Here is a 21,085-nt window from a genome sequence, read left to right on the forward strand (position 1 = left end):
CACCTCCTCTTTTCCTTTCATCTTTTGTGCCAAATATAAACATACTAAGAGCATTAATGGGAATTCTGCAACAGTGCTGTCTAATTGATAGGTCTTGACCTACTGTTGCATGGTGTTTTTTCATTTACCAGTGTTGATTACCTGGTTTTCTATTTGACCTTTTTTCTATAAGTTCCTAAAGCAGTAACTCTGCTGTTTCCTACTTTTGTGGCCACAAGTAGTGGGAGGAGGAAATTCTGTGTGTTATGGCAAATGACAGCCTGTCAGACTGTGCTTTTCCCCTAACCCATCCCCAGTTTTTCTATTGGTGCATTTGTAAATTAGAAGTGTTGCTGAGGTATCTTAAAAATGAAGATGCAGACTGTAAAAGACATGCAGCCTACACCTGAGCATGTCAAAAGATTGAGCTGCATGGTATAGACTTGTTTTTCCTTTTGCAAGACCTTCTACTTCCAATGACAAAATTACTAGGCTTGGAGTTGCACTTAACACTGATTAGAGTGAGATAATAAATACTAGAGGTAATTTCAGTTTAGTAGGTAGCAAGATAACAAGCTCTAGTGACTGAGAGCAGAAATTAGGTAAATTTAGATTAGAAGTAAATTGCTAACAATGACAGTAATTAACCAGTGAGAGCCCTCAGAGGGTTGTGATGTTTTCCTTCAGTGGAAATGTGAGTAGCTGAGGCACAGCTGTGTTGTTTAGATGTGTTTTGCTGAGAATTAATTCTGTGCTTTACAGGTCAGGGATAACGAGCACCATCAATTATAAGCAGCACCAAAGGCAAGTCCTGCCTGACCAACCTCGTGGCCTTCTGTAATGGCATAACTGCATCAGTGGACAGGGGAAGAACCACTGATGGCATCCATCTGGACTTCAGTCAAGCCTTTGACACGGCAGCCCACAGCATCCTTCACTCCAAATTGGAAAGATACAGATTTATGGGTTGTCTATTTGACGAATGAGGAATTGGTTTGCAAGATCATACGCAGAGATTGGTGATCAGTGGTTAATGGTCCGTCTGGATATCACTGATGAGTAGTTTCCCTCAGTACGGATGCTCTTTAATAACTTCATGAATGACATTGAGATGGAGTGCACCCTTGGATGACACCGAGCTGTGTGGTGCAGTCAACATGCCTGAAGGACAGGATGCCTGAGAGTCCTGAACTGGCTTGAGCAGTGAGCCAGATGAACCTCGTGAGGTTCAGTGAATCCAAGTGCAAGGTCTTGCATCTGGATTATGGTAACCCCCACTATCAGTACGGGCTTGGGGATGGAAGGATAGAGAGCACAGCCCTGCTGAAAGGGACCTGGGAGTACTGGTGAATGGCAGGCTGGACACGAGCCAGCAATGTGTCCTCTTAGCTCAGAAAGCCAACAGGATCCTGGGCTGCATCAAAAGAAGCATGGCCAGTGGGGGGAGTGAGGTGATCCTGTGCTGGTGAGACCTCATCTGAAGTTCTGTGTCCAGATGTGGAGTCCTCAGCAGAGGAAAGACATGGAGCACATTCAGAGATAAGCCACAAAAACAATTCAAGAGATGGAACACCTCCTTTATGAAGACAGACTGAGAGAGATGGGGCTTCAGCCTGGAGAAGGCTCCAAGGCGACCTAATAGTGCCTTCAGTATCTAAACGGGGGCTGTAAGAAAGAAGGGGATGGACTCTTTAGCAAGGTCTGTTGTAGTATGATAAGGGGAAACGGTTTCAAACTAAAAAAGTGGAGATTTAGACTGGATACAAGGAAAAAGTTTTTTATTATGAGTGGTGAACAGATTGCCTGGAGAAGCAGTGAAAGCCTCATCCCTGGAAAATTCAAGGGCAGGCCAGGCAGGGCTCTGAGCAACCTGATCTAGCTGTAGATGTCCCTGTTTGTTGCAGGAAGATTGGACTAGGTGACCTTTGAAGGTCCCTTCCAACTCAAGCAGTTCTATGACCATTTATTGTGGACAGTGTAGGGCACTTTCTGCAGATGTACATCAATATTTAGAGAACATACAAAATCGTGCTTGTAATAAAAATGGTGTCAGGAGACTGAAAAAAAAAAACCCAGTTAAACCCACTATAAAAAGTCCTGCAGTTAAAATTCAGGCCATGCAAACAATCCCTTTGTTAAACATTTTTTTATCAAGAAGCCAAAATGAAATACTTATTTTTATTTTACTTTTTTTACAAACTCTGCTTTTAGTTCTAAGTGATCATACAGCTGTGAAAGACCCTAATAGAGATAGTTACCTCTTTTCCCTGCTTCTGTTGGTGGACAGATGTTTTTTTCCATCTGTGTTCAGATGATAAGCATTATTAGTAGTAAGCCTTCCCTGTTTTGGTCTCAGTAGGGTTACTGCCTTTCCAATTACCCTGTCCTGCTGCTGTAAACTGATAAACTTACCACACCGCCTTCCTGCATTTCCACTAGGGAGTCCGTTACCTGTTCTAGGAAAAATAGGTTAATTAGTGGCTTTTGAGGTCAAAGAAATGGCCTTGATTTGGGAAATGAAGGAAAAAACTGTCTTTCATGCTATCATTTTTCTTGACATTACAATGAGATAATGATTTATGAGTTTTGACAGTACTTCATTAAAAATAGCTGAGCTCCTGTTATCCATTACTGTCACCTCTAATTAGTTTGCATGTGGCTACGACTGTATTCTCCCTACATAATTTATCTCCTAGAAAAAAAAAATCACATCTGTGAATGGAAAATAGAATATAATTTTGTTTGATATTTTAACTACCCAGTTAAGGAAGACTCAGAGTTGCCAGGAGAACAAATTTTGGATGTGACAAAAAAAACTCTGTCTTTCTACTTAACTAGATATAATAAGCAGAGATCATCTGCTATTTGCCTATCATGGAGTTCTACACGTTCTTTGGAAACATTTGGAGCTGGAGACCCCCATAGCTAGGAAACCAGATTAAACAGATGATGGGACAAATCCCACACTAAATTCATTATCGTTTGATGCAGAGGGCTCTCATGAAATTTATTGCATCCTTGCCCTTCCAGCTGGAAAACAGTTGCAGACCAGGCAAGAAGCTCAGCATGGGATTTCAGAGAACATAAAGCATGGAACTCTTTTTCTGTTAAGTGGTAAACAAGTAAATGAAAAAATAGATGCATGAGACATGCCTGAGTTATGATTTTCACTAGGCAGCCAGACAGATCATTTAAGGATTTATAACCTTGTCACCTATTCTAGTGTGAAATTCAGATGATTGCTGCACAACCATTACAGGCCTCAAGCAGCACCAAAGGGTGGCACTGTAATGACAGCCACACGCCAATTCAAAGGACTCTCAATAAATCCACGCCAGCTTAATGTGCACTGAAGAAAGCTGAATTCAGATTGCTGCGTTCTACTGAATGTAAGTTAGAGGTAATTGGCAAACATTGACAGGAGTCATGGAATCATGGAATGGCTTGGGTTGGAAGGGACCCCAAGGCTCATCATGTCCCAACCCCCATACTTCTGGAAGGGCTGCCAGCCTCTAGGTCACATAGTAGAGCAGGTTGTCCAGGGCTCACCCAACCTGGCCTTGAATACCTCCAGGGATGGGGCATCCACAGCCTCTGTGGCAGCCTGTTCCAGCCCCTCACCACTCTCAGTAAAGAACTTCCCTGACATCTCATCTAAATCTCCCTTCCTTTTGTATAAAACCATTCCCCATTTCCTATCACTATCTACCGGTGTAAAGCACAAATGAGGAGCAAGTTTTTAGGTGGAATGATGATTTCTGTTTCTCAAAGAAGACAAAAGTGCTACGTCAAGTGTCTTTGAAAAATAAAAGTTCTTGGACTTGATTTTTTTCTATCTGTTTATTAAGAAAAAATCTTTTTACATAGAAAAGATACAGAGGAAGGTAAACAAAGGCAGTAGAATTCATTATCTCATGTAATAGCTGTACAACTAGATCTTAATGACAAAAGTTGAAGAAAACCTAAGTAATATAAAAAGCCACCTCCAAAATGAGACTCTGACAATGAGAACGAGACACAAAAAAGAACACTGAGTAGTTTGTGCAACCAAGCTTGTTAGTACGTGAGAAAGACAGCCATTAAATCACAGGAGGCCTTATGCCAAAGGATATTCCTGTCTTAGTATTATGCCTTCCACTGGGAAAGGCAATAAATTGAATTATTTAATACAACTCAGTATGCAGTCTGCCCTGCAATTTATTATGTACGTTCTAATTTTCCAAGCTGGAAAGCCTTTCACATTTTGCTTGAAAAGAAAATCTGTCAAGATGGCTACTTTGTTTTTCATAAATCTATTCTTAAACCTCATTTTGCCTTGTCTTCCAATGGCACTTTGTAGACTACTTTCTCACAGATCAATTGAAGGAAAATAAGATCATGAGGAATATTGAATTCCAAGTGTTGAACTGGAATTCTTGCACTTTGATCTGTGACAGCCTTGGCTGATGTTTGCAGAGAACCACAGAAATGTGCTGGGTGCCTTCAGGGCACCCTCCTGTAAACTGTGCAAGACCAGCAGCCCTCCGGCACAGGTGAGGTTAGGAGCACCATGGGGAATTACAATGGGCTCCCAAACTGGCACTGTGCAGATTAAAGATAAAAGAACGAGGACAGACACTTTAATGGCAACAGAAGACAAAGATTTATTTTTTACTGACTTCCAACTGGTGCTAGATTGTTTGAGAGACATCTAGTAAATCTTTCAGACCGCCACAGATAGGACTACGTGTGCACATTCTGTCTATCTTGCTACCACACCCTCTCTTCATAAAGGCACTAACTATAAATAAAATGAAAACAGACAGTTAAAATCAGGCTAACACCAGGAAAAAAAAAAAGGATTGCCTGTATGGAATTCTATGTTTATGTTTGTATACATTCATGCGTTAAATGCACAACTTTGAAATTAATTAAAAACATCACCTTCATTTTGGCAATACGACTGATAAAATGAAACATGCAGAAAACACCGTTAAACAGAACTCAGTGCATAATTTTGTCAGAACAGAGCAGTTCTTTATCACCCTTTATGAACTGGGAGTACATTCATATTACAAGGTAAGAAAACCTCGAAACGGACAACATCTGGCTTCTGTGTAACGTATCTGCTTTTCCACATCTTTGGATAGTGAAATCTATGTGTATTTGAACACAGGTTAAATTGTATGGTTATGTTTTAACAGTCCTCGTAGTGCAGCAAGGCAAAGCACAGCTGCCAGCGTTCACTGTTCTATTTCCAGGCTATCCATTTTCAGGTCAGGTGGTTTAAAGCTCATCACTTCTTCATAGGTAAGTTCTGCACAGAGGGGATAAGAGAGGGAGAAGAATTACATGACTTTCTCTAATTTCTCTTTATGAGAAAAATATTCCAGACAAAACTGTTAAATGCGTGCGTGACTTGTAGTCTGTATTTCCAGCCTCATCAATCTATCTAGATCGAAACTCAGACTGCATCCACTAGTTCTGCTAACCTGGATACATTATTCTATTAATGTGTCTGTCCCCTTCACCTAATTACTGAATCACAACTGGCCCTGAAATGGAACCATCAGTTACGCTGTCAGATGACCTTACTGTAAAAAAAGACAAAATGTAATGCAAACTGGAATCTTTAAAAGCACCAAAACAGGTTTTAAGATGTGCACTTTTAACCACAAAGAATGTTCTTTATAATCTTCCGTCAATTGCCTACAACATAAATCATGTGCAACAATGCACCAATGCCTTTGAATCCAGGTGGTTTAGGCTTTTTTTTGTATTTTATTGCGATTAACTTGAAGATCCTCTGACTAAATGTTCTTCTGTCCTACAAGCATGCAGCAATTCTACTTTCACCCAGAGAGGCCTGACTAGAAACACAGATTGACTGTTTTATGCTGCTTTTGGAAGAGCCCTTTATCTTCTCATGTTGACGTCATACTTTGTGCCTTGCGCAGCAATGACGCACAGCATCGGTGGCCACCTCCTATGGATTTTCTCAAGCCAGGTAATGTATTTTAAGGATCAAATCCATTCCATACATAAATAAATGATCAACTACGTGTTACTTCAGGATCTGACAGCTAATAAACATAAGAGTGGACTGAGCACTACTGTAAGAAGTGTGTACAAACCCTACAGTTGGGTCTTGGCTATGCTCCAGTTGCACAGCATTCAGTAGCACAGCACATCCAATGAGCTTTGCTAACAACTGAAGGATTCCCCTGGAAGAAATTCCACCTACAGAGCCCTGGGGCTGAAGCATTTGTTGGGTGACTCAGTGCTTCATCTGCAGCATCTGAAGAGCACCTGGTCACAGGCAGCCAGGTATGTCGAGCTCCTGGCAGAAGTCAGTAAGGCAGTGCCTTCACGGATCAGGTGCCTGGGACTGTATCATAAATTATGCTGCTGGCTGTGCACTGCATGCTTATGAAGCTCTTTCCTGTTCTCCTGTCACCTAGTTAGCTGAAAGTACAGATGTTATGCTGAGATATGTGAAACTGGAGCAGCAGCAAAGGAGCGATAGTGCGTAGCATTCAATGCTGAATGGCATTCTCTTGGCCTCTGCATTTTGAAATATCTTCTAACTGATTAAACATGTCAGAACAAAATCTATGAGCTGGGGCTGCAAACCTCAGCTGTGCAGCAGAGGTCAAGGAAACTCTTAAGTGCCCAACGTGTAACACAAAGTGTCTGAAATCTCATTTTGCTTTGGCTGCTCAGTGCCCCTTGGGATCAAACACCGCTTTTAATTTGAACAGAAAAGGAGAAATATGGCACTGATGTCTGGAGAAAAATGGGTCAATATTTCATTAACAATTCAAACATTTCATGCAAATTGTGACCTTTAATGTCACCTTATTAAATGTACCCCACATGGTACGTGAAAATATTTACTTTCCCAAGCTAAAAATGTGGCCAGGAGGAAGAGCTGCAAGTTCCATGCCAGTATAGTTTTGAAATGGTTTTCTCCTGTATAAAGAAGGAATTTCATCTGTAGTTCCCAAAGCACAACGATGTAAAAGAATATGGTACTGCTGCAGGATACGCTGCCCTTCCTACAGAATTCACCTCCAACTCATCAGTTCAGAGTCAAGCTAAGACTGTTCTTAAGTTGTTTTAACAAAGTTCCATCACAAACAGAAATCAGCTTTTATGAATTGCAAACTGTTAAACTTTCCTGTTAAGGACTCCGTCAGCTTAACAAGCAGCAGAAAGCAAATCCATTGGTGAAGAAAACCGAACACACCTCCTCACTGCCAGATTTTGCATACAGAGCATGGGTAAGGAACAAATGATGCCACTCGATCCTCATTTTTTCTACAGACCCTCCAGGACTCTGGAAAGCCTTTTCAGGACTCTAGGAGGCTGCTTTATTGTAGAGAGATCCACAAACCATTTCCTATCTTTCTCTGAGGTGTCACAGAATCACAGAATGGCCAGGGTTGGAAGGGACCTCAAGGATCATGAATCTCCAACCCCCCCTGCCACATGCAGGGCCACCAACCTCCCCAGTTAATACTAGACCAGGCTGCTCAGGGCCCCCATCCAATCTGGCCTTGAACACCTCAAGGGATGGGGCATCCACAACCTCTCTGGGCAGCCTGAAGGTGTGTTTGTTTTAGTCAACCTCCTCAATGCCCAGGATAAAATGTGGCACAAAATGCAGAAAGTCAGTGCAAGGACATGAGGAAGGTACAGGAGATCAGTAATGTTCACCATAAAATAAGCTACTATGCTCATATATTTTATTAAACTTTTCTGGAGAAGAAGTTATAGAATATATAAACAGAAACAGGAAAGCAATTGTTTCATAGATTATGTACTGATGAACTTAAGCCAAGGAGAGGGCTTTATTAACAAACTGGAAGAATTAGTTTTCTAGAACATTTCTCAATTTAAAACGTTGAGTAAGGATGCTTTAGCATGATATATCCTCATCAGACATTGATGAAATTGGATTGTGCTTTTTAGTATACTTGCAAACTTATTGTTTAGCCACATGATTTCTGTGATGCTATACTGCGATACGATCATGATGCAAGCAGGAAATTAACTACTGAAAAAAGACTGTTGCAGTATTCCTCAAGAATGGGTTTGGGTTTTGTCACTCCAAAGTAAGATGAGCTGCTCACAGTTTGAACAGGATCAACAGCATGCTTTATCTATTCCCAATTAGCTGGCTATATCAAGAAGGATTATTAAAATACACATGTACATAGCAATTTTTCATTTCTGGTTCTGAAGAAAGCAAGGCCAGAATCCCAAATAGCATCAGCTACTACAAGACTGTTACTTCAGCTGAGGATCTGGCCTAGCAGATTAAAAGGAAGATGAAATGAGTGGCTGCACGGTAAGTAGTGTCACCTTTTAGCTAAGATTAAACTTGCTATAGGAAACCTAGTCAGGAGTTGTTAGAGGCATAACGGGGAAAGGGAGCAAAATCCAGAGAGAAACTACCAACCCTTCCACCCCTCTACTCACAGGAACACACATGGCCTGTCCTTGCACCCCTGAAGTTTAAGAGTTAAAACTGCTCTGGTTAGAAACAGAGCAAAACTGTTTCTGAAGTCAGGTTTTGTTCTGCTGACCACATGAGCACCTGTGTGCAGTTATCTGTTACCTTTCCATTCTTCTATGGTTCGCTCTTTATTCTCTATTGACTCATCATAGAGCTCAGCCTCAGGTTCGTCATCCGGATCGTGATACTGTACAAAGTATGGGTGTGCAAGGGCTGCTGAGGCAGTAATTCTTTTGTCACTGTCCAGTATCAGCATCTTCTCAAGAAGGTCTACCACTGCGGGAACAAGAGAAACTAGGATCAGAACCAGAAGGGACCATCTAGAAGTGAAAGAGAAGGCAACTGTTCACATGCTATCTCTTCTCACCTTATGCTCATTTAACATTATTGGAAAAAAAAAAAAGAAAAAAACCAGACCCACAAAACTTAAGCAATATAACAAACAATTTTTGAAGATTTTATACTGTGAGTAGAACTTTCAGAGTTGGAAGAAGCTTCTGGTTTGCTTGTGGTGTGTGCATCGGTTCATGATAATCTATCTCACCTCTTCAGACATTCACAGCTTTGACTGTGAAAACACCTGTGTGCTTCAAGTTAAATACCCCAGTGTTGTGCATCTGGTGCTTAACATGGTTCCATCAGACAAAAACTCCAAAAGAACTTTACAGGACCTACCACCAAGTAAATGGTGTTTAAAGGCAACAGCTGCAGATTATTAGAAATGAGAGAGATCTTTAAGAATGAAATTGGCTTTATATGGATAGTTTACCACAAATTATTACATAAAACAATTGTTACTGCCTTCATATATGTACTGTCATCAAGTTCCCTTTATAATATCAGTGCATAGCATGTACTCATGGAACACATGCAAACAGATTCCATTTTTGTTCACAACTAGTTATATTTGTAAAAATAAAATTGTATTTCAACAAATATAAATAATTCACATCTTAACTCAAAATCTGTCCCTCTGTACAACTCTTGAATGTGCACCAGATGAAACAAGCTAGGAAGTGCAGCAAGATGTTTCAGATGACTCGAGCATCTTGTTTGCCATGTCACAACAAATGATTCATAGGAAAATCTCTTTTGCACAGGCAGATCCAATTGGATTAAACACAATAACAGCTGTGCCAGATCAGACCAACAGCCAGTCTAGCCCCGTTATCCTGTGTCCAACAATGGTTCATAAATTCTTAGGAAACAATACTCAAGAGGAACATTCAAACAGCTCTATTTCCTGGTGTATTCTCCCCCTCTCCAGCAATTCACAGCTCCTGGCCTTCCTGAGCCAGAAGTGATGCCTCTAGTCCAGATCCTGTGACATTTTTCATTTACCCCTGCTATATATAGCTTGCTTTTGCTTTTCACCCACAGTCTGTTTTCACCCACCAACTTTTCCATTAGGAGGTTCCAGTAATCTCCAACAACAAAAGCTTTGGACTTCGCAAAGGAAAAACCATCTCAGGATGAAAGGTTAAACACAATGCTCTCTTCACAGCGCCAATTATCACATGGGATCACATAGCAAAGGAAATCTTTGGTTCATATGTTAGTGAGAGATTTAAGCTGTATCACTCTGACTTTCTTACCTAATGGATTGGCACCACGAAATACTGCTTTCAAATCCTGTTGAGGCATATGTGGAAGAGATTCAATGTACTTTCTTGCCTAGGAACAGATCAATATACATACCACATGCACAGAGGTTACATTTTGCCCAATAGTAACAGTATCAGCTCTAAAAAAAATATCAAATACTCATGGAATTTCTTACACATGGGAAACCTTCTAAACAGTCACTCATATATATGATTACTAGGCAGGAGAGTTTGAAACAGGTGTACAACTCTAGAGGTTCTACGTTAGCACTTCAGTTCTCATCTGTGCAAAATGGTTCACTGATGTGTATCCCCAGGAAACGCACACGTGGAGCATTCAACCAAAAATCACCACCTAAATAATCCTTCAGTTACCCTCGGTAAAGTGGCATCATCCTGTGTTCTTCCTTTCCCTTCTCCCTCTCCTCAGATGAGCAGTAGTTTCACTACCCAAAGAACAAAGCCTGATTGTCCTAGGCTACAGATCTGCAGATGTTTAACAGAACTTACAGCTTGCCTTGTCTCCACAGCTGTGAAAGGCTCATCCAAACTCCACTAGGAAGGCCTACACTCATATCTGACCCACAGATGTTGGCGTGATGCCTGACACCACATCATCCAAGGAAAGGGCTGAGCAGATAAATCACTGTTATTCAGTGAGGAGGCTGATAGCTGATCATAAAGGCTGCAGACATAACCAGGAGTTCTGAAAACAGCTAAAGAGGCAAGTTTGGTTCCTACCCAAACTGATAGAAGCCACGTCCTGGTGCTTGGGGTCCCCACGTGCAGGACGCTGCACTTTCCCTTGTTGAACTTCTTGAGGTTATTCTGACACATAACCTGCACAGACCTACAGCCACGTTTAGGAAACAGATCCTGTTCCCTACCTTTCTCTGACATCTTAGTTTCTGCAGCTACTATGAACTGATGTAAAGGTTTTTAAAATTCATTGCATTACACAGTACAGTCTTTTTAAATGGTGTCCTAATTTAACAAGGCAGATCTTTATTTTTTTTCCTGCTGTTTCAAAGCTATAGGCACAGTCTACTATAATTCTAGACTACCATTAGTGATTTCAGAATCTTAATAATGTTCCCATCCTAATGGAAGTAAAACTTCATGACTTATGTCTCCAACACACTAAAATGATATTAGCATTTTCCCTTTCTGCTGCAGGAGCTGACAGCAAGGCTTTCAGCAGCTATAGCCAGCCATCCAGAGAATGATGTTTGAAATCTATACAAACACAGGATTCACACCACCTCTTTTATACTCCTAAATTTCACAGAGGTAGAAAACACATACTAGAATGTCAGAAATATGTTCCTGGGGCATTAGTTTATACATGTGTCTGAACAGTGCAGCAGAAGAGAGCTTTTGCACTTTCTTGCATTGAAGCTATGGACTAGGCAGAGACAAAACATACATTTATCTCATGACAAACATCTGTGGATTTGAGGATTAGTTTTTTCTATGCTGACATCAATTAACATCATTAATCCAACCACGACTGAGTAAGATATGGTCAAAATTACCTCCAACCAATGCAGCCCTGTCAAAGTATGCTTAGCAACCATTCAGCTGCGTCTAAGTATTTGCCACTTAAACTCAACTAATAGAATCTAGATGTTTAAATTAATCTGAAAATAATGAAGTGCTATCAGTTAAAACCTGTATTAACAATGACAGACTGACAAAACAGCTCAGTAACTTGTGCTGAAAAATCCTGTTGATTTTTAGTTCTCATTTATTTGACACTCTACTGACAACTGAAAATAGGCTTGAGATTCCAGATAACTTCCAGCTTTGCTGGTAGAGAAACAGAAAAAAAATGCTCACAAAAACAAGCTGCATTAAGTAATATCTAAACTGTAAGGACAAAAAAAGAAAAAAAAAAAGGTAAAGAATGAGAAGGGAGGAATGGAATAGACACTGCCACACACAAGACAATTACTTCCAAACAAGGTATGCACCTTCTTGGCAATGCTCCTCCACCTCGGTAGCAGAAGCCTGGAGGTGACCTGGCTGCACTCCCACTCATTAACCTGTTTTTTTTTGTGTTCTCCCTATGCTCTATAATTAGCCCCCATGTCACAGATTCAGAATCCCTGTGGATCAGCATGTCTGTTTAAACAAGAAATCTAAGACAGAACCAGATACCATCTCCAATAAGTGTTTATGGTATTTAATATTGCAAAAGTCATAGAATCTTAGTAACTTATAAAGGCCACTCAAGTTCCTATGCTTAACACAGCACAGTACAAGACTTGATCCAATCTCCTGGCATAAGGGCTGATCCTCTTCCTGCCCTGTGGCTCACAGGCACTCAGTAGCCACAAACTCCAGGGTGCACACTGATTTGTGCTGATGAGGTTTCATCATGCTTGGACTTTCAAGCAAGGTAGTGTTGGTTTTAGGCTCCCCTATTCTTTCTGCTTACTTGAACAACTAGCATTTTCTTTATGGAGTTCAAAGGAAACATCAGTATACACATGATCTGAAAAACAGCCTTCAGTATTAGAGTGATGGCTATATAGAAAATGTTTAAGAAAAAAGCTGCAGCTCAGCAGGTATCTGTGCTGTTGTTTATCTGAATTTTTACACCCTGCCCATCACACGCCTTTATCAGCCAATGCCACCTCTCATTCCTTACAGCTCAGCTGGGCACGCACTGTTATTGCCTTAAGGGAATTGTAAGTGTAGCTTTAGCAGAGAAACAAAGTGGAAATAGTTTGTCCAGTGAATAAGGGAAAAAAATTACATGGAGAGTTAAAAATCACATTATTAATGATACAGATACCACCATTAAGAGTGGACCTCACACAAGCATTCAGAGAGATGAATTAATATGAATTTCAAATTAGTGTATTATTCCAAATAAAATTACTCACACAGGACGCATTATTTGATTCTGATATCTCTGTTCCTTCACATCAATGGAAAATAGATAGAAAAAAGTAGAAGTGAAAGCGACATCAGGTTTAATAATAACAATGAAGTGCTCTGAGCTGAATGCCAGTTTGAATTCTTTTATTGTAAGCATAGCAGAAAAAAAATCATCAGGATCAATTGCAAACTCCTTTGAAACAGGAACAGGTATCAAAATGAATCCAGCTGACAGTCAAGGTATTTGGATAGCTCAGAAAATAATGTTTTCTTAATGGTGCTATTGTAGCATTAAAAGAGAAAGACGATCTTAAGGCGTCTGCTCATTTCCAAATCAGATATGTCTGTCACACAGTTAAAGAAGAATGATAAAACACTGGCTAACTCAATGAAGCTGTAAACTCACATGTTCTGATGATATCTTCTTCAGAAGTTCAGAACTGGGTGTACCCACAACTTCCATTATTCTCTTTAGTTGATCAATATCTACATTATTTCAGGAAAATTAAAGGCAACGTAATAAATGTCAGACAGAACTGCTGGGTTAAACAGTTCATGAGCTTTCATGCAGGTGGTTGTTTAAAACAAGCAAGACAATTCCATTTGAGTCCACTGGATGACATAAATTCACACCTGCTTAAACCTAACCTGGAGTACCTAATCCTTTATCTTTTCTATAGCACTATGTGAATCTCTGGTCTGGTGAGCCCATATGTGAGAAAATCATTGCTTCCCTGCCCCAGCTAAAACAGTGCCTGCAAAAACATTGCTTCCCTGCCCCAGCTTCCTATTTAACAGACTCTTAAGCTTAATTTTAATAGTGCATTTTTCTTTCTGAAGGACTGAAAAACATTACATCATACTAAATTGGACTAGATCACTAATCTGAGAGCTGGTAAAAGGAAAAATGTCATTTGGTAGCTTTAAACTGTTTTATATCAGTGTCAAGATTATAAACTTTAAAATGTGCATTTTTTCTGTCATATACTACCCATAAAACGCACTACTTTTTCCCTAGAAAATGCTATTTTACAACTTCAAGTTGTAATCATATAAATAATTACATAATGCTAATCATATAGTCGTAGACAATATTTTAGAACAGCAAAATACCTTATTTCTTCTGAGCTGGATGTACTACTGATTTTTCCATGTAGCACATATCCAGTCTGAAGCACAGTGATCACCCAGATGATGGACATCTGAACAATGCCTGTGCTTATAGTAGAGCCTAATGAGGCTGAGCATGGCAGAAGAGTCAGTGGGAAGACTTGGCCGCTCACTTCTCTTAACATGTCAGGCAATTCTAATATGATGCTGTTCCACACCTGGCAATGGTTTGGTTTCAGCACAAGCATTGGCTTTTGGGGAGGTTTAGAGTAGTAAGACTTGTCAATATCCAGTACAGAAGCACATGCTTTTGTTTCTCACATTAAAAGCTTTCTTTCTCTGGTGCAGTTATTTTCTCCTTCCTCATTAACATTACTGCTTTATTTTACTACTCTCCTCAGCACCTGTTCTCTTATTTCTCCTGTCAGCACAGGCAGCACCAACGGAATCCACAGCACAGTGCTGCAGGTGACAGAATGCTTTCTTTCCTCTGTGGCACTTCTGGAAATCCTGGCTTGTTTTGTAACAGGCAATGATATCCCTATTTATTCACTTACTATTGAAAAGTGTGTTTTTTTGCACTAGAGGAACTTCCAGCCTTAGAGCAGTTTTATGTCTTAACACAGTATTAGCAGATCAAAAAACACTGTAATTACTCAGCTTCATTTTTAACATCCATCATTTATGTAAGACACACACGTGGAAGAAAACTGTTCTGTTGCAACCAGGCTGTTATTTAAATACAGATACAACATAAGGAAGAAATGTAACTACCGTTAGGGACATCTGCTCCTGTTTCTTTTTCTACTGGATGGTCTCATTTTTAGCTGCAATATGTATCAAACTGAAACAATAACAATTGTTTATCGTTTTAGAAGTTTGTTACCTGAAAAGCCTGATCTATTAGAAAAATGAAAGAACTGTAGAGTATTTCTATAGCTGCATTTTTCTGCTTTTACTTAAGGATACAATCATCTCCTGGAAACAGGGCCTTCCCTTTCAGTAACTCTGCCATGATGCATCCAACAGACCAGATATCAACTGTCAAAAATAGGAGAGAGAAATGTGTAGGATGACTCAAAGACATCAATAAGTGGAGTTGTTTCCATATAGATATACTGTAACTATATCCAGCTGCAGCAAAATGAAGTCTCCATAGCCTACCTGTTTGATTGTAGTGCATCCAGTTCAACATGATTTCTGGAGCTCTGTACCACCTTGTTGCAACGTAGCCTGTCATTTCATCATCGGTTTGTCGAGCTAAACCAAAGTCTAAAATCTACAGAATGATAAAAACAAATAGAAACAGCTTTTGTTACATTTGTTATGGGTACTGATCTTCCCCATTACCACCCCAGTGAGGGCTGGAACAAGAGGATCTTTAAGGTCCCCACCAACCCAAGCCATTCCATGATGGTTCATATCTGAGCCCAAGCATCTCTCCACCAGTGAAGTAAAACTGCAGTGCTGTGCATGAGCTCCTGTGCTGTCTGTGGGGATTATAGAGATACTTCCACAGTGATGAGTCTGACCCTTTGTTTTCTAAGAAAAACTTTACACCTTGCCTAATGTTCGGCTTTCCTCTAACACTTGCTTTTTGAAAAACAAGCACTGTTGCTATAGAAATGAAACACTGCCAACTGGGAACGTTTGTATGAAGTGCCAACAGCAAATGCCACTGGACAGAGCATTTAAAGACCACGCAAACAAATCACAAGCCCCAGAAGTTCTGTTGTTTCTGCCTCATGTTGCTTCCAGCACTGTTGCACGCAGGCAGCATTTACCCAAATCAAGCAGTGTTCTGATGTCGCTGGGAGGGGAACATATATCCTGCACAAGGTATATTTACATCATGTGCCATCTGTTTTTGATAGAGCTCCCCCAGTGAAACAACAACAGGCTTGGTTTAGGTACATGTTACTCATAGGCACGATGGCAGAATGTTCCCTTGCTTACGTTTTCTCTTGGTGAATTTACATTGACAGAAAGTTACTTCAAATATTTTTTTTTCTGCTCATTTCTTTCTTTCCATTTTTTAATTAGTCCATGTCCAACTAATTGTGGAGCTAAAAGGTATCCCATACTTTAAGAGGTGCTGCTGTGAAAGGGCAATGTTCAGCTTCAGTGCTGTTTGCTATCCGACTATTCTGCATCTCTTCAAACAGAAACATGAATAAAACCAGTCACAATCCCATGCTGAGATCCAGTGCTATCTATTAACCTGATGGCAAATCCTTCTCACTGGGAACATAAGCATTTTAAGACTATAATTCAAAATTATGCACTTATAATCCAATATAATGATATAAAAAGTCTAAAGGAAAATGCTAAAGTGTAAACAACACATAAACATATTTACTTCCAATAAACATTAAAAGCATTATATATTTCTATAAAAAGATACATGAGGCAAATAAGGCATGAATAAGGGCTTGAAACATGAATACCAACATCTCCATTATTATAAATAAGTGTCAGCAAGATTTGTTTTAACAGCTGATGCCTTTTATCAAATGTGTACAACAAACATATCCTGCATCTTTTTGCTTCTATTTCCTTCTTGCTTGTACTTGGAGATGTCCACTAGTTTGTTCCACTACAAAATAATTTGGTATCAGATGAAGGAAAGCTATAAAGAAAACAAAGAACAATGTAGCAAATGGTAGGAAGAAATGTGGACAGATAAAATGATAGAAAACAAGATTAAAAGGTTCTTACAGTACAAAAGCACTGCACACATTTTAAAGTGAATGATCAGAACCAGATGAACTATAACATTTCACAGATGCTGAACATATATGCATGAAAACATTAAAGGGATAATAATGAAAATTGCTCAGCATCTGCAGCTCTCACTAACCCAAACAGGAACTACAGCTTCTTACAACAGATCAGGATTAGCATGAGAACCTAAAAGCATTACTCTTACTCAGTATTGCATTTCTCTTTTTTGTTCTCACAATATTTGGAAATTTAAATCCCTCACAGCTGGAATAAAGTGATTATAGCAGAATCCCAGTCAGAGAAAGAAACATGTCATGGAGAAATGCTAAGCTACTCATTTTCAAGCTTTAAGGCTTAGCAACTTCCCTTTTTTCCTTCAGAGCCTCATGCTATTAGTTAATATTGCATCACATGGACACAGAAAGATATGTATTTATTCAGAGATGTGAATTAACATAGTACCTGAATAGTGTAAATTATGGGTTTGTTTTGTCTTGGTGTTAATGCTGACTGCACCTGGGGATACCAGCATCTTTCATAACATTTTTATTAAATTTAACTCTATTCTGTAGATATAAAAATGAAAGCTGCTACATGGCCTCATCTAAACTTGGCATGTGTTCACAGTGCAAGAGATAGCCAGTTAAGTACTCTGTCATGAGATGTGTCTAGACAAATACGTTGATGTTCTGTCTGCGAGGAGCTAGGGAGGAACGCTTTGTAAGGAGACGTGGTGATGATAAACTCACATTTGGGAGAAAACATGTTCATGGAAATGCCTCTATGGCCAGGGTACAATAGTAGTAAGTGTACAAAATTAATGGAATCAGAAACAAAACTGGCAAATAAAAATTTTCCTTAGAGAACTGTAACACTGAAAGCTATTAAAACATCCTTCATTATAACAGAATGATTCCTCACGCACTCTTCATTACAGCAGAATGATTCTTACCCTCAATTCACAGTCTTCATTTACAGCTAAGTTACTGGGCTTCAGATCCTGTACCGGAACACAGAGAGTCAGTCACGTACCATTTTAACCTTTTAAGGTATATTATAAATATGTCTTAATAACACTTTTGACACATGGAGGGACACGCTCCATTCATCTTTATTATAGCAATGAATGAACTCACCCTGTGGATGATTCCAGCTGAGTGAATATACTGTGAAACAACATGGGGAAAAAAAGGTAAAATTGGAAGTCAGAGGTTAGGAAGATGTGGGTCACTTGCTTTATCTTTTTGCTACTGGACCTGATGGTTCTATATACAGCAAAGATTTATGTCACAATACACATTCAAGGCAGATGGGGAAATGACTAATTTCAAAACCTATCTGCTTTCTGTTACCCAGAGATAGATATTTCAGAACAAGTAACTGTAAACACTGTCGTAAGCAGTAATTCTCCATCAAAAATTCCTCATTTTTAAAATTCAAAAATACTGAAACACATTCCAATCTTACCTAGATGGCCATTTTGTGCAGTTGGCTTCTCAGTAGAGTCAGTGGCCTTGGGAACAGTATGGCTGACACCTAAGTAATACAAGTTATTTTTTCCATACTGTGAACACTGAACGTGGGTGGCAGCTATTTGCTCCCCTGGACAAGATAGTGGCCAGAACAGATATCCAGGCATTGTTTCAGATCCACTGTCAGGAGGGACATAAAGTGGTGTTTCAATGATTATTTAGTGTCTCTGCTATTTTACGTATATTACTAGATCTCAAAGAGTGAGAAAAGCTTAACCTGCAACTGCCTATAGTTCAGCTGTTAAGACTGACAGCCAATTTATTTATATAATCTTACTGATAAAGACCAGTAGGAGCTCTGAAACATACTCTTCCATTCTCTAAAGAAGCAACTACCATCTTTCAGGAGCGAAGATTGCATGAAAAATGTTGATATCAACTGGGGAAAAACCCAAAGAAAACAAAACTGCATTCTTTCAATTCCAGGCTTACATACTGTTTATCAGTGGGACAGGGACACATTTAAATGCTCTTCACAATAACTGTAAACAGCTGAATGCAGAGGAAACCAAACACTGCTTGCAACAGAATTAATTGCATACAGCTGCTGAGAAGGGCTGCTGTAGTACCACCAAGCAGCTCTACCTGCCTGCCACACCAGCCCCTCATGTGTTCCAATGGGATCTGCAGGGCTTGAAGCCTGACTTGTGTACTCCCAGACAGATGTACCCATGAGTCCAGGTATAAGGACTAAAGCTGTAATGATGGCAGCTTAGATGTAAAGAGGGAGTTATCTCTGATCAAACGTTCAGCTAATGAGATGTGAGAATTTTGATTCCAAGTAACAAGCAACCCCTTCCCTTGGAAGCACAGACAGTGCATTTCTGAAATGAATATTCACTTTTGAGCACAACTGTTACTTAGCTCTGACACAAAACCGTGGGTTGGATAGTTAACTCTGGATTCATCTTCCTACTTAAGCTATTAACTTAAGTAAATGAGACAAAGCAATTAAGGGCTCAGTTCTGCAATTCTTCTTCCCTAAAATCTGCACTTAAATTGACAGAATGCACAAGCACAAATAAGAATTATCCTCTCAGGCACCAGATGACTTCCTCAAAACCACACAGTAAACATCTCAGAGCTTTTCACCACTGCCTGCTTTCAAACACACACTTGTGTTTCCATGACAAAGTTTTCATTATGAAGTTTATTACAGCAGCTGAGCTCTCTCTTTTTTTTTTTTTTTTGCATATGCCTTGAAAAAAACACTCAACACTGGCTGAGGAAAATGTTTATCATCTAGTACTGCAAAGCATTTCCTAAATCTTCTGCTGTTTATAGACTCTTTCATGTTTAATGTCAGCAAAATGAAACATATTTTAGTTCTTTAGGAAGTTTTTGCTACAATTTCATTGCCAACTGCCTACATGACTGAGTTGTATAAACTTTAACAATGTGATTAAAGGAAAGAATGAGTTTACAGGAAGAAAAAATCCTAAGTGATCCTGTGTAACACTGTACACTGCTAGAATGAACTACTACTTCCAAAAGTTTCCCAATAAATCCAACCAACTCACTTATTTCCCCACCCATGAGATGCTCTCTCTCTCTCTCTCAGGGCTGTATTTTTTTTCAAACTGGCTCAGGTCTTTCAAAGCATGTGAAAATGTGAATTAATTGCAATGTTAAGCTTTAACAATTTCATATTCTTCGTAAGTTTTTCATTACTTTCCCTTGACAGAGAAAATGTCTGAAGCACACAATGCGTGCTACTAAACATCTTCACTTGAGAGACCATGTAACAAGTGAATCTCCTTCAGTAATACCTTAAATAGACTGACTCAAAGTCAGTGTTTGATGGAAATATTCCATGTGCAACTGTCACCATTTGCAGGCTTGGGGTTTACTTTTGGTTAGTAAAATAATCAAAAATTCTGAAACATGTGCTGCTATTTGAGCACTCCCAATACAAACTGTTCTAAGTATTGAACCAGTCATTACCACAACATCTTGGTTGCTCTCTCATATATATCCTTATATTGAGCCAATACCTTAAGTCCTCGAAGTAACTGATATATAAGAAACTGTATGTGGTCATCTGTTAACTTCTGGCACTTCACAATGTTATTTAGGTCAGCGCCCATTAAATTCGTCACAAGATACCTGTGAAAATAAAACAGACCTTACAGAAGAAAACAAATAAACATTTCCCATTTGAGATAGGCAAAATGTAAAAGAAGTACAACTAATGAGTAAACTACACACTCCTGTTCAGATTCCTTTTCCAACTTCTACTCACGTATGGTTTATGTCCCTCCAGTCAGCTATAAGCTCTAATAAAGGAATCACAGCTATGAGATTTAATATGGGGGAAAAAAAAATCCTTATGGCACATTACAAGCTTTGATCTGTTTTTCTCTCCATGAAATACTAAAGCAGTTCAATCAGGGGAGAAGGCATCATGCCTCAAGATGAATAGGGATTCTGACCAACATACAAGTGGGAGATCGGGGCCTCAAAACGACAGTTCCTGTGAGGAATATCTGATGATGGAGATCAACATCAAATTGTTTGAAATAAGAGTGCTTCGAGTGGTTTGTGTAATTTCTTTCCCTACCTCCACTGGGTTTTACTTTATTTTTTTTTTCCCGTAAGTCTTGTAGAAATATTCAGAAGCCACAAAAAAAAAAAAAAAAAAAAAAAAAAAGTGTTGGGACAAAAGTATGCATCTATCATTCTATCATTCTTAGCTCTTGTTTGTATAATTTTGCCCCAGAGGAGCCTGGCCACTAATTTTCATGGAGAAA

General features: G+C 39.4%; 1 protein-coding gene across 2 annotated transcripts in view; it reads right to left on the reverse strand.

Moving 5' to 3' along the window:
- Nucleotides 1-746: 746 nt before the first annotated feature.
- The window catches only part of LOC125691861 (mitogen-activated protein kinase 11-like), a 33,485-nt gene continuing 13,146 nt past the window's right edge, over nucleotides 747-21,085 (reverse strand). Inside the window, exons 4-12 of one of the 2 annotated variants that reach the window (XM_048941808.1) lie at nucleotides 20,330-20,441; nucleotides 17,940-17,969; nucleotides 17,756-17,803; nucleotides 15,244-15,358; nucleotides 15,049-15,120; nucleotides 13,376-13,455; nucleotides 10,075-10,153; nucleotides 8,582-8,755; nucleotides 747-5,275 (exon numbers count right to left, since the gene is read on the reverse strand). In XM_048941808.1, coding sequence (XP_048797765.1) covers nucleotides 5,202-5,275; nucleotides 8,582-8,755; nucleotides 10,075-10,153; nucleotides 13,376-13,455; nucleotides 15,049-15,120; nucleotides 15,244-15,358; nucleotides 17,756-17,803; nucleotides 17,940-17,969; nucleotides 20,330-20,441 — 784 coding nt within the window. In that variant the 3' untranslated portion in view covers nucleotides 747-5,201. The remainder of the gene's footprint in view (nucleotides 5,276-8,581; nucleotides 8,756-10,074; nucleotides 10,154-13,375; nucleotides 13,456-15,048; nucleotides 15,121-15,243; nucleotides 15,359-17,755; nucleotides 17,804-17,939; nucleotides 17,970-20,329; nucleotides 20,442-21,085) is intronic. The other variant, XM_048941879.1, reaches the window with a different exon arrangement.

This window comes from Lagopus muta, chromosome 1 (genome assembly GCF_023343835.1).
Source record: "Lagopus muta isolate bLagMut1 chromosome 1, bLagMut1 primary, whole genome shotgun sequence".
Classification (NCBI taxonomy): Eukaryota; Metazoa; Chordata; class Aves; order Galliformes; family Phasianidae; genus Lagopus; species Lagopus muta.